Raw genomic sequence first — 13637 nt, 5'->3', positions numbered from 1 at the left:
ACATATTTCATTAATACCGACTTGAGCATTAGAGTGTGTCTTTATAGGTACTCACCCATATAGTTTAAGATCAACCCTTGGACTCAGGAGTCAGATTATTTCCACAACCCGCCCACCATTTCGAAGAACATAGGAGTTTGGAAGGATTTAAGGATCCTAGAAACAATTAATTTCTTCTAGTGAGAGTTTTTATATGTGATCCTAACAACATGTCCATTGAAGTTAAAGAGAAAAAAATATATGCAATGATATTCTTAGAGTTTTTTACATGTTATTATATTATTTATTATTAACATTTATTCATTATTGACTCTTAAATACATATAATATAAATGAATGGTAGATTATATGTTTAGTGCATAATTGACACCCGTAATTAGACTAATGAACATTGCCTTCTTCTCTATAGACAAATATGTTCTACTTATTTACTATGCCAATGATCTTTATCTCTTAAATAGATGAATTTGTCTTAGAATGACTTATTAGATGATAAGGACTTAACTTAAATTTTGACTTGCTTTTATGTAAACATGAATCTTAACCTCTTATTTGAATGGTGAATATTCAATTTCTTTAAAATATTCTATATTGATAAATGTTAAATTAGCTATGGTTTTGTATTTTGAATTTAAATTGTCTAATATTTAAAATTAAAAAAAATTGCATTTCTGTTTTAGGGTCGTTTTCTTAATACGTATGGATATTGAGATTAACTTGTCTCATTTCCAATTTCATTTTTTAAATCTAAATTGTATTTATAACAAAATTGGTTGGGCAGTATATAAGTTAATAATAAAAAGAAGATAGGAAATAAATTAAATTTTGTGTTTCAACTAAAGGAACTTTCATGGAGCATTCTTGGTCGTGCCTGTAGCATTTCTACATAAGGTAAAACACTAAACAATATTATCAAAGAATTTAATAAATATAAAAGGTAAAATATAATAAATAAGAAAGTTTGAATTGTTATTTAAAAAATGATACATATTGGTCAAATATTTAAAAAGTGATTGATACATATTCTCAAAAGGTTTCAAATCCTATGATTGATAATTATTGAAAATGAGAATCACACACTTCAAAAAATATTAATACATTATTTATAATAAGGTGAGGTGATATAAAAAATTCTATAAAAGATAATGTCCAACTATATAATGATAATAAAGTCACTCCTTAAAAATCATAACTAAATAAGTTTTGACAATAAAAAATAATCCTATTTGATGTCCATATTATTTAGAGCACCAATATTATTAAAAATACAAGTTCGATTCTTAAGAGTAACACTTGTTAAGAGAGAAAGCTATATATTTTATAAATGATTAGTTCCTTACCCAAAAGAATGAGAAAATACTCTTAGTAGTACAGAAAAACTAATATGATCATTTACTCAACTTGTTGAACTAATTCAATTATCATTAGTATAAATGGTTAGTGTCAAAATTAACCTGACTATAGTTATTTTATTCCAACAAGTAGTCCAATAATATATATATATTATTGTTAAAAATAATCTTATAATTACTTAAGTTGTGTTTTTTATAAAACTATTTTTTATCTACCTATTTTATTAATATCATCTCTGTTATTAAATCAATCAAAGTACTAATATAATAGTGGTTCAACTAATAATTCTCTAATTAAATATAATAAATTTATAATTATATCATAAACAATTATTGTAATAATACAATGATTTGTCATGTTATAAACAAATATAAGGTTCAAATCCATGGTATGATGTTTTAAAAAATATAAAATCTTGTCCTACATGGATTTTGACTATATTTCCTAATTTTGGTCTACTCAATTACATGTCCCTTCTTTGATTTTTCTACTCAAATAAGTTGATATGAAACAAAAATAATAATTATGGGAAAAATTATTTCCCAATGATTGTTCATACATGTTCAATTACATCAAACTATTAAATTATTCCCTCTTGTTTAGGCAGGTAATATGAGCTTGACCCGACGAGCCAGCCCGTTTGGGTTGGCATTTTTAACAGACATCACTAGAGATTTTAGCCTAAAAATTCATATTCAACCCGATTTGAAGCCTGTTTTTTAGACGGGCTACAGAGGGCTAGGTCTCGATGGGCCATCATTAAAAGAAGGAGACCAGAAATATGTTTCAGGCTTTTAGTTGATGGTGGTAATAATAGGAAAATGAAAGCATTTTTTTTCTAACAGAATATCTAATGTTTAAAACTTAGAACTTAGAAACTTTATTATGAATTAGGACTCTAAAAAGTTTAGATTGTGTTGATTTGTTCTTTAGAACTTACAAGTTTTAAATTAAAACAGTATGTTATTGTGAGATTGTGAACTTTGATTTGCCATTTTTTATTTCAAAAGATATTTATGAGGCGTAGTGATTATTTAGTTTTGAAATTGTGATTAAATTGATTATAAATGTGTGTTTTAAAAAGAAAAAACGGATTAGCTTGCCAGCCCTATCAATTATGGGTTGACCTGACATTTTGAGCCCTTATAGAAATAAGAGCCGGACCAAGTCAAGCCATATTTTGGTGGAATGGACAGAGCCGGATCGGACTAACCCGTATCGCTACCCTTACTTCTATTAGTATTTTTTTAAATGTTTCTTAAGATTAAACTAACATAATTAACAAAACATTGGATTTGTTATGTTTTATTTTTGTTTCATTTTAGTTCTATCAACATTTTTTCCTCCTAACTCTTTTAGTTTCCAACTATAATTTATAGTTTCAATGTCATTGAACTTAGAATCAAAAGATAAACTAAGATTCTCTAATATTTCCTAAATAAGTATCATCATACAACAAATTTTAAACTTAAAAGTATTAAAAAACAATTTATAAAACCTATTTGAAAAAAAGTGAATAACTAAAAAGATTAATTTAAAAACATAAAATAACCATATACTTATTAAGGCATATCCAAAAAAAGAAAGAAAATTATAGACTCAAATTAAAAACAAAAAAAATGACTTACATAACCAAAATTTTATTTATAGTAATTATTTTGTCTCACCTTTCGAAAAAAATTAAGTTTTAATCAGATCCAAAACATTTTCTAGAGAATGATGCAATGAGCCATAACATGATGATCCACTAGAGATTTATATGAAGTGATTGATATTAATCAATTTCTGAGATTATTTTCATCACAGAAATAAATAAATAAATGGCATCTAGAACCATTAAAACTCTGATATTGGCTTCTTCGTTATGGCTTTTCCTTCTCTGTGCAGTCATTACATTTTTACAGCTTATAATTGTTGAAAAAGGAACTTCTCAATCTCAACACATTCAATCTGTAAGTATTCAATTCATGTTTCTCAAAAACTTATTAAAAAAATAAATTTTTTTTATACTTTTGAATCTGTGATGTTAATTTTTTTTGTAGGGTACCCTTTTGGAAGAAGATTTGGAGGGAGTGACCCATAAGGTGTATTTTGATGTAGAGATCAATGGAAAATTTGTGGGTATGTCTTTATTATTATAAAGTTTAAATTTTTAATTCATCTGCTTCACTTATGGTGTGGTTTTTTATGAATATGGTTTGATTTTTGAAATTATTTTTGGATGGTGATTTAATATTAAATTGCAAATGGAGTATAACAGAGAATTTTAAATGCATTATTTGTGCCATGAGAAACTTATTTAGGGTTATGCAAACTTTGTGCACTTTTTCTTTGGTGGAAATGATCAGTGCAACACATAAATAAGTTATGCATCAATGTTGTTCTTAAGTATGATGGGAAATAAGGATTTATTTGTTTCTGAAATGGAATAGAATATGATGATTCTGCCTTGGATTTGTGTCCTTTTGAGGTTTATGAACTCATGTTACAATTTTTGTGTATGATAACATTGCTCAACATACCACAAGTCACTAGATTTAGGTATTTGGGTCAATCATACAAGAGGATAGAGAAATTGATGGAGATTTGAACCATAGGATTCTAGCAAGTTGGATAGCAGAGTGCTTCAGGTGTCATTGTGATAAAAATATATGTCTCAAGTTTAAGATGTAGTTTTATTACACGACTATAAGACATGTAATGTTATATGAGACTGAAAGTTGGACAATACAATGTCAACAAGAGAATAGAGTTCATGTAGCAGAGATGAGAATATTGTGTTGGATGAATGGACACACTAGACAAGATAAGATTAGAAATGGATGCATTCAGGAGAAAGTTGAAGTCATTCCTATTGTAGAAAAGATGGTAGAATCGCGTATTAGGTGGTTTGGACATGTATGGAGGAGACCATTAAAAACCATCGTAAGGAGAGTAGATCAAATGGTGGCTAGTCCAATTCCTAGAGGAAGAGTGATATCAAGAAAAACCATAGGCGAAATGATTAAGAAAGACATAAAGATCAATTCTTTGTCAATGAACATGATTTATGATAGAACATTATGACATTGTTAGATCAATGTAGCCGACTCCACCTAGTCGGATAAAGACTTGATTGTTGTATAATATTGCTCATCATACCTCATGGAAAGTGGAACTAAAGATGTTTGCCTTTGTGTCTATCTACTTCAGTGCAGTCTAATGACTAATGCAAACTTCTGCAGCTTAGGTCTAACACATGCTTGTAATAATATGTGTTCCTTTCAGATTCTGTAGGCACTAGATACCCGTTTCTTATGACAAGTTGTTCATGTAAATAGTTATTACTGCATATTATTTACATCAAATCCACTATTGTTTATGTAGATAACTACTGCATATAGTCATCTAAGGCAATAAACAGGATTTTAATCCCACTTTTTCTGCCTTAGATGTTCTGTGCATAGTTCTTAGTGAGTGAAGAAAAGAGTGCATATTATGTCATTACCTTATGATACCGAAACAGGTTACCCGAAACACTAAAAAATATTGTTTCTTTCTTCAGGTCGCATAGTCATGGGCCTTTTTGGGACTACAGTTCCAAAAACTGCAGGTATGGTTTGCTAAAGTTTTGTAATTCTTTGCTAAAGCTGTTTATTTAGGAAGCAATTGGTTTCGCGTGAAGGATTTGGTTACTAATGTTAACATCCCTTTTGTGCAGAAAACTTTCGAGCGCTTTGCACGGGTAAATCATCAACTTTTACTCCCTTCATTGATCTTTATTTAGCACTATATAGGAGCCACTGTTTATATTTATGATAATCTTACTCCTTCACTTAATCTAAGCATCTGCCAGGTCAATCTCGATATCTTTAGTTATACTCCCTATGTGTGAAATACTATGGATTAAACACCATTTGAGTTTTTATATACATCATAAAGTTCAATGAATTTAACACCTTTCAGGAGAGAAAGGGGTGGGTAGAAGTGGGAAATCTCTTCACTATAAAGGTAGCTCATTCCATAGGATTATACCAAGCTTTATGGTCCAGGGGGGTGATTTCACGCTCGGTGATGGACGAGGTGGAGAATCAATCTATGGTGACAAGTTCGCTGATGAAAACTTCAAGCTGAAGCATACCGGGCCAGGTGCGCTCACGTGCTTTTGTTACTTCATATTCCATATAATATAAGTATGACAATGCTCATATACTTAAAGTTTTTCATCTATTCCCCGGACCGACATGATTTTCAGGATACTTGTCGATGGCAAATTCTGGTGAAGACACCAATGGCTCCCAGTTTTTCATTACAACAGTAAAAACCAGCTGGTAATTTTCGACGACTTGCAACGTTTTTTCAAATGAATGTTGTAATCAATCTATATGCTTCATAATATAGAATTTCTTTAAAAAATAAGTTATGTCTAAGAATAAAATCCAAAGTTTACAACTTATCATAATTTATAATGAGCTAATTCCTGAGCTCATATACCTCTATTTGTTTCATCGAAGGCTGGATGGACACCACGTCGTGTTTGGCAAGGTACTTTCCGGGCTGGACGTTTTGCATAAGATCGAAGCCGAAGGAAGTGAAAGCGGCATGCCCAAAAGCAAGGTTGTCATAGTAGACAGTGGGGAATTAACTTCACCGAAGTTAACAGATTGAATCTACTTCAAGAACAAATCAACTTTGCCTCCACTATGTTGAAGAATTTTACTAGACATTGCTGCATATGTAACATTAACAAATAGACATCATGTTCAAGAATGATATGTTCTGCAATATTACATGACTATTTTTCACTTTCATATTGTGTCCTCTGCTACAGATTCCACTGCTACAAATTGATCATAATTAAGTAAAATACAACCTTTTTTTCGCTTTCTCCCGGTCACGTGGAAGGGCTAAAGGCCATAAGTATCCGTATTTTACGCGAAATTTGTCTTACCCGGCAACAACAGAATTTAAAAGAGTGCTATTCAAACAGATTTTATCCTGCTTAATTTGCAAATGCAGTGGTGTATACATCTTGAACATGTTAATTCCATGTCATGAACAAGTGATGATTTCTCAAATCACCAAAAGTTGTGAAATTTAAGTATGAAATCTAAGATTATACTAATTATAGCCAGATAGTGAAAACTGTGAAGGTGTAAAATGATGTGTATAAGTTTGTAATTTATCATTACTCATTGGTCACTTTGTAATGACAAGTTTATTGATATTGATTTTCTAGTACACTGACACTGTCAACTAAAATAAGATAGAATCAGATAACTTATTCTACAAGGCTAGCATGACCATCAATGGATAGATCATAAACACCTCAGAATATGCAGAAGAAGTTGAAGAGAACGACACAATGCTTCGCCTTCGTCGTCCTTATCGACACGATTCTTCAATAACAGCACACACATACATAACATACAACAACATACAGTTATATAAACTTGGTAGCATTACAATGACGATTAGTAATTTCGTATCATTTGTCACGTCTGTTGCGCTGTTGACACGCGTCTGTGAAATTCGAGTTGAGATCAGAATAAATTGAAGCAACCTTGTTGATGTTACCATTGAGTTCCTGAATCAAAGAAACATTCTTTACCATGTTGTCATGCATCCTAGATTGATGGTTTTCATTCACTTGCTGAATCAAGTGCCTGTTCCTGTCCAATACTGATTGCACCTGCTTGAAGCTATTGTTGAAAGTGGCCCATACCTTAGGATCTCCCTCCTCGGCCTCGTATTCCGAGTTACCGGTGGCGGTGGAGGGTTGGTAATGGTGGTGGCTCTTATGACTCTTTGGGTTAGACATTGCAAAAGTATTTATTTTGTGTTGGGTGATTTGTGACTATGAGGGACATAGGCATGGGCAATGATGTATTTATAGTAAGATGGTGTGAGGATGTTAACATGTATTAGCCTAATTAGTAATAATTGGACTAAAATGTAAAAAATTCGATTCCTGAGAGCGACATTTGTTGGAAAGGACAACCACGAATCCTGAAAAGGATTAATTCCTTACCAAAAAAATGAGAAAATACCCTTGATAGTATCAAAAAAAAAGTTCTTTAAATTAAAGTAAGCAGGATTGATGGGAACATTATAGGATTCATATAATATAATTTAAGTTACACATTTGTAAATATTCTAATATCATATTTAAAATTAAAAAAAAAAAAATCAAAAAGCAAAGTCATAAGTGATGAGGACTAAAGATATTTGCAGTGAGAGAAAGGACATAGTAAACACTAAACAAAAAATGTACATTGTATGAGTTTTATATATTATCAATGTATTATTTATCATTTATATTTAATTATTATTGATTCTTCCAAAAATAATATAAATAAATGATTGAATAATATAATGAGTGTGTATAAATCTTAATGCCGAAAGTGAAAAGTGCAATGCCATGTGGACAAAAGGAATAGACCCTTTTGCCTCTGTGGATGGCTGCCATAAAAATATCCAAAAATATCTCATATCATATTCAGCCAAAGAAGAATATATACGTTCAAGCAAAATTAAAAGCCAAAAGGAGAGAATTTTGGACCCTAGCATATAAGAACCTTACTAGTTATATTATTATGGCTATCAAATCAGAAGAATTCACTCATGTTAATATTTAGATTCAAGTTGAAACAAAATATCTAGATGAGACTAATATATGGGTAATTGTTTTCATATTTAAATACGTCTTTTTATTCTTTATTTTTATTGTGGACTAAGTTTGTGGCAAATGTAATTTTTGAGAAACTAATATGTAATAATTTTGTTTGAGAAGTTAGAATTGTGGTAAGAATTTTACAAAGACATGCACTTGAAATAAGACGAGATATATAAAGTGTAAGTTTAGTAAAAGGCTAATAAATGTTATCGTAGAGGTAAAAGTTGAGGATAATATTATACCACAAAATCACTAGGTATTTAGGTCAATCATGCAAAACGATGAGGAAATTGATGAAAATGTGAACCATAAAATTCAAGCAAGTTTGATAAAATGATGGAGTGCTTCAAATGTCATTTGTGATACAAAGGTAGGGATGAGAATATTGTGTTGGATGAAGCGAACACACTAAGCAATATTGGATTAAAAACGATTGCATTAGAGAGAAAGTTGGAGTAGCCTCTGTTGTAAAAAAATGATAGAATCACGCTTTCGGTATTTGGATATGTGTGGAGGAGACCAATAGAAACTCTTGTAAGGAAAGTTTATCAAATGAAAGCTAGTTCAATTCGTAGAGGAAGAGAGAAACCAAGAAAAACCATAGGGAAAATAATAAAAATGACTTAGAACATTATGACATTATTCGACCATGTAGATTCATACTTAATAATAATAATAATAATAATAATAATAATAATAAAATAATAATAATGCATCAGTATGTATTTCAGTGACAGCAGCACTGCATTTTTATCCATTTAGTTAGCTACCATTACATAATTCAGTAACCAAATAACCAATCAATAATATGTCTAAACAAAACATAAGAAATAAGAAAAAGTGGTATATCAGAAACAAATGAAAAAGTTGATATATTCTAGCAACCTAGTCCCATTGAACCTCCCTATGAAAAGTCCAGTCTGAAGGATTCAATGTAGTTTTTCCATCAGCAGCAACAAGATCATATGGTGAATCTTCTGCATATTCTGTGGCCATTGATTTCCAGTGTAGGCATGGCTCCCATTCAGCTTCCTTAAGTATTTTTAGTATCTCCTTCACCACTATTTTGCTTCCCTCGGCTGCTAAATGGACACCATCACTGCAAAACTCGTCAAAAATGGAAACAAGTTCAACATGTTCTAGGGAGGGTAAATGTATGCAGACTTACTCCTGCAAGTGCTGAGGCTGTTTCCGGGATTTGAAAACAAATGAAAACACTAAATGTAAGAGCAGTTTCATGGTGGGAAGGTTGCCCAAGCCATTATAAATGGTTTATTACTCATATTAACATATCAATCCATGTGCGACGAGCCGACGACAACACTTAGCACACCCCGGCAGGCATGGAACTAGAAATCTAGAGTGTGAGATTTGCAGGACTAGACACCCCGAGTGACCCAAAATTAAGATATGCTCTAATACTGCCCAAGCCGAATGGTTCATTACTCATATGCTCAACACTTAACAAGATCAAAGATTTGTATCAGTTAATAACCATTTATTATGAATGATTGCAGACTCATATTTATACTGTACGCAGTACCGATTCCGGTGCACGGTACCTAGTTCTATGTTGTTCGTCATTTTTTACCTTATTATTACAAGACTTCCCTTATGACAAACACAATACGAGATACATGGAATTTAGTACGTGGTACATTTTATGGTATTCGGAAAGAAGAAGGATAAAGGAAAGAGGTCGAGAAGCTTACGTAAAACAAGCTTCCATCCAGCCATCTCTCTTCTGTATTGCATTAAAAAGATCAACAACTTTGACATCCAATTCCTTGCATAGATTTATGCAAGCTTCTGAATAGCTTTGGCATAATTCATTTGTTCTTACCAGCTCACTAAAAATTGTACTAATTAAGAAAGGAAAAGAAATCACATGATCAGAACTTAATGTACTATCCAAATACAAGTACAAAGATCAAAATGTAAAAGACAAAATATCTTCGGGTTACCTAGTGTTTCGACGGACTTTTTCCTCATTCACAGGAGGACAGGTGAGTGCAATGACACGTGTCCTTTCGGAGAGGTTCTGATAGATAATATTGTCACATCAAATTATGAATAATATCTCTCCTTTAAAGAATGCATTATTAGCTATATCTCTCCTTTCTGAGAGAGAACCCGGCAATTAAAAATAAGATAGAGCAGAAGTACCTTAAGATGAACCAGAATCTTTTGCATGTTTTCGATATATTCAGGAAGAGGCACATGAGGGCCTAAGCCAGATGAATGAGAACCCATGGAATCATTACCCCCAAAATAAACTATAACAAGAGAAGGCTGAACAGAACTATCCTGAGAAGTGAAATAAAGAAGATTACATGATGCAGGCACAATAATGTTGAAACGTAAGACATGTGCTTTTAACCGATAACTCGTTTTAAACAACAAGCTACAACAATCACTTAAAATGAAGAATCCAAGCTGCACCGGAAGCGTCGTTTTAATTTTGACAATGTAGTTATCGGCATATGAGTGATTGTTTTTTGAGGTACAATACCTTTGGGAAAACTTCGTTCAGGATTTGGAGGGCACGTCGTGTGTTCCATCCATAATACCCTCGCAGCAATATGTCTGCCTACAATCATTATTTCTGCATTAGCAAAACTTACTAGATAACCAGCCTCCATAACATTCCTCTCGAGGAATAGGAACAAAAATGAACAAAAATTCAAGATAAGGACATTCTCCCTTAGAAGAGGGCACAGGGTCTTTAGATTTCTACTTTACGCATACGTATAGGCTTTGTAATATTCAGTGCATCTCTTAAGAGTCTATTTGCGAGTTGGCTATTGGACAACAATGGGGGGAAGGGAAAAGATTTAGAGCCATGAAATACGCTTGCGAAATGGCTCTCAAACCTTCCCTTTCCCTTCATTCCTCTTTAAAAACCAACTCGCAAACAAACCCTGAAAGAATATGAGAAAGGGTAAAGTACAAAGTCGAGGGGATTGATCGGGAGGGGGACATGGCTATAACCACAAATGAGGACAACAAGAAAGGATTTGTAAATTTCATTATTTTCTTCTTCACTCTCCATAAATAAATTCCATAAATGTGGAAATATTTGGCCATATGCAATGCTTCTAAGAAAGTCAATGATGACAACACACTCCAAGAGTAACTTTATCAACACCACAAATTCATGAACTGAAGTAGGTTTGTTCAAATTAACTTACACGTTTAGAAGAATATACATAATCAATTACATAAAAGTTAAGATAAGATTATTAAAAGAACAGGGTTACTAAATTTCTTAAAAAAAGGCAGCCCGGTAAACAAGGCTCCCACCTAGTGGGATCAACCTTACCCTCACAACAGAAGAGGTTGTTTACGGGATTTGAACCCATATCTCCAGGTCACAAGACAATCAACCCATTACGTCGAGGCTTACCCTCACTAAATTTCTCGAGTTAGAGATTTTTATTATGATATAGATTAGAAAGTGTGAGAATTGAAATTCCCAGGGAATCCAGCCCAACATCAAGTGCTTCCAATGATGGGTGAAATGGAACAAAGCTAACATACCACTTTTTGAATATTTGATGATAGAATGAAGTGAGCAAAAAGATGGTTTCATCTCACTCCACCCCATAACCCCAAATTGAGAAGGGAAATAACAAAAATAGGGTTATATGGGTTATTTGATAGAATCATCATATTCTTAAAGAATCAAAATAATGAAACCTGATATCATTTCATCACATTCTGCTTCATTACATCAATTTTCCATCAAAATGAAACATTGTCTTAAATCCCAAAATTTGATCATAATAAATAATAACCCATTGTCTTAAAATGTTCAACTAGTTGTTATGATATAATATATTACAAGAAAGTAAAACATATAGACATGATTTGAAAAGTTGATATATATAAGAAAAAGGGTGGGTTGAATTTGTTGATAAGATGAATGAAAAAGAGAGAAAAGAAGAAAATAAAAATGAACAAAAAGGGAAAGTAATGAGTAAAGTAAGGACCTTTCGAGCATAAATATCAGAAAGAATGGAACCCCAACCACCATGGCTAAAACTCATCTGAACAATGGAGGATCCAAACAGAACAAACTGAGGCCTTGTGGGTCCAACCATCTCTCTCTCTCTCTGTATCTCTCTCTCTATATTGAGAATGTGAAGAGGGAGAGATATGTGTGAATGTATTTAACTACCAAAAGAGAGACACAAGAAAATAACAACAAAAACAACAACCTTGGTTCCACAAATCGTGGAAAACAACGTTATACTAAATATTCTTAAGGTCTTAGACTAAGATAATTAAAATATTAGTGGTTTAATTATTAGAGGTGACACTTGTTTGTTGAATGGAGTAATTATGTACCAAAAAGATTAGTACCTTACAACAACAAAAAAGTGATGAATAACTTTGATGGTAGAGATGACCCGTTTTGCCCATACCATCAAATACATGCAAAAATTTATATGGGTGAGGCATGTCGATATTGACTTAATAGACAAAATTCAATATTTTGTCCGTTTTAAAACAAACTAACAGGCGGCTTACAGACATTGTTAATAATTAAAAAAAATAAAAAAAATCATGTAATAAATAAAATAAAATTAAATATAGTAGTTGAAGATAAAAAAACCAACAAAAACTTTGATATTTTGTATGAAGTTTAATAAATAATATTAGATTGTAAACTTTTTAGAGATTAAGATCACATTACTTCATAACTTATTTGAACATATTTTTTTGTGTGGCTAATTTTCACAATTTCACTTTCTTATTATTGTTGTATTTAAATTTACTATTATTCTCTATTTTCTGTGCTATCTTTTTCCTTGGGTACACATATTATTTTTTATTTACATCTCCATTTCTAAAAGTTCAAAAATAAAAACATTAATAGCTAGTTTTATAATTCTTTTAGCATTAATATCCAATAGGGTATGGTGGGAGTGGTACATTTTAAGGATAAACGATAAACATGAAGAAAAAATATGAAATTTTATGTGAATAAGTTATATTAATTTGTTACACTAGTATGTGTGTTTATGTCCTAAGAGGTAAATAATAGGGAATGGAGGGAGTGGTACATTTGTAGGTTCATTTGATGATCAATATAATTTAAAGACAAATTGGAAAGATAACAAAAAAAGAAATAAAATAGAATACGAGTATGATAATTTTTTTCCTTATATAGATTAATAGGTTTAAGGGTGTTTATGATGAATATGATAGTATAACAGAAGGAATTAAGAGATAACACGGTTTTTGTATAAAGAATAAAATTTATGTGTGTTACTATTTTTTAGTGTGTACAATGATAACTTTCAATTGACAACCAAAGACTAAATATTATACAAGACACTAGAGGATTATTAAAATACCCCTTCATTGGAAATTGACGATAATATCATATCATACGAGTAATAATAGAAAGTGGAAGGAATAAGGATTGTATTGATTTAGATTTTATTTGGTTTACGAGAGAAAATAAGGAGGGGAAAGATAAATATGAGAAATAGTGTAGGTTTTTGTAATGTTTGGTATAAAAGAAGAAAGAAAGTGAAGATGAAGATGTATTTTCTTCTCTAATTCTTTTGTTTGATTGAATAGAAAATGAGAAGAGAAATATATATTATGGCCCAAAGGA

At 31.5% G+C, this 13637-nt stretch overlaps 3 protein-coding genes across 4 annotated transcripts; 1 reads left to right on the top strand and 2 right to left on the bottom strand.

Moving 5' to 3' along the window:
* Positions 3020 to 6143, top strand: LOC109326815 (peptidyl-prolyl cis-trans isomerase CYP19-4-like). The gene is made up of 7 exons (XM_019559662.1): positions 3020 to 3305; positions 3396 to 3474; positions 4898 to 4945; positions 5054 to 5077; positions 5299 to 5481; positions 5588 to 5663; positions 5847 to 6143. Exons 1-7 carry the CDS (start codon positions 3174 to 3176, stop codon positions 5998 to 6000), a joined length of 696 nt encoding a protein of 231 aa, XP_019415207.1. The 5' UTR covers positions 3020 to 3173; the 3' UTR covers positions 6001 to 6143.
* Positions 6521 to 7217, bottom strand: LOC109326816 (protein EARLY FLOWERING 4-like). Its single transcript, XM_019559663.1, has one exon. It carries the CDS (start codon positions 7151 to 7153, stop codon positions 6821 to 6823), a length of 333 nt encoding a protein of 110 aa, XP_019415208.1. The 5' UTR covers positions 7154 to 7217; the 3' UTR covers positions 6521 to 6820.
* LOC109326099 (GDSL esterase/lipase CPRD49-like) lies at positions 8709 to 12237 on the bottom strand. 2 transcript variants are annotated; one of them, XM_019558758.1, is made up of 6 exons: positions 12001 to 12237; positions 10521 to 10598; positions 10175 to 10315; positions 9973 to 10049; positions 9721 to 9873; positions 8709 to 9107 (listed from the first exon to the last, which is right to left on the bottom strand). In XM_019558758.1, the coding sequence occupies exons 1-6, from the start codon at positions 12109 to 12111 to the stop codon at positions 8894 to 8896; spliced, it is 774 nt and encodes a 257-aa protein (XP_019414303.1). In that variant the 5' UTR covers positions 12112 to 12237; the 3' UTR covers positions 8709 to 8893. The 2 variants fall into 2 exon arrangements, with proteins under 2 accessions (XP_019414303.1, XP_019414304.1); XM_019558759.1 differs by having other exon boundaries at positions 9721 to 9870; positions 12001 to 12235.

Source organism: Lupinus angustifolius, chromosome LG14 (assembly GCF_001865875.1).
Source record: "Lupinus angustifolius cultivar Tanjil chromosome LG14, LupAngTanjil_v1.0, whole genome shotgun sequence".
NCBI classification, from domain to species: domain Eukaryota; kingdom Viridiplantae; phylum Streptophyta; class Magnoliopsida; order Fabales; family Fabaceae; genus Lupinus; species Lupinus angustifolius.
Note: the sequence above shows the minus strand (reverse complement) of the source record. Positions and strands in the feature narration are given on the sequence as shown.

Excerpts from the sequence above, each read along its gene's own strand:
- LOC109326815 (XM_019559662.1), top strand. The coding sequence starts at position 3,174 with ATGGCATCTAGAACCATTAAAACTCTGATATTGGCTTCTTCGTTATGG. Across the intron at positions 3,306-3,395 it reads AATCTCAACACATTCAATCT|GGTACCCTTTTGGAAGAAGA; the intron begins GTAAGTATTCAA and ends TTTTTTTTGTAG. Across the intron at positions 5,482-5,587 it reads GCTGAAGCATACCGGGCCAG|GATACTTGTCGATGGCAAAT; the intron begins GTGCGCTCACGT and ends CATGATTTTCAG.
- LOC109326816 (XM_019559663.1), bottom strand. The coding sequence starts at position 7,153 with ATGTCTAACCCAAAGAGTCATAAGAGCCACCACCATTACCAACCCTCC.
- LOC109326099 (XM_019558758.1), bottom strand. The coding sequence starts at position 12,111 with ATGGTTGGACCCACAAGGCCTCAGTTTGTTCTGTTTGGATCCTCCATT. Across the intron at positions 10,599-12,000 it reads CTGATATTTATGCTCGAAAG|GCAGACATATTGCTGCGAGG; the intron begins GTCCTTACTTTA and ends TAATGATTGTAG. Across the intron at positions 10,316-10,520 it reads TGAACGAAGTTTTCCCAAAG|GATAGTTCTGTTCAGCCTTC; the intron begins GTATTGTACCTC and ends TTCACTTCTCAG.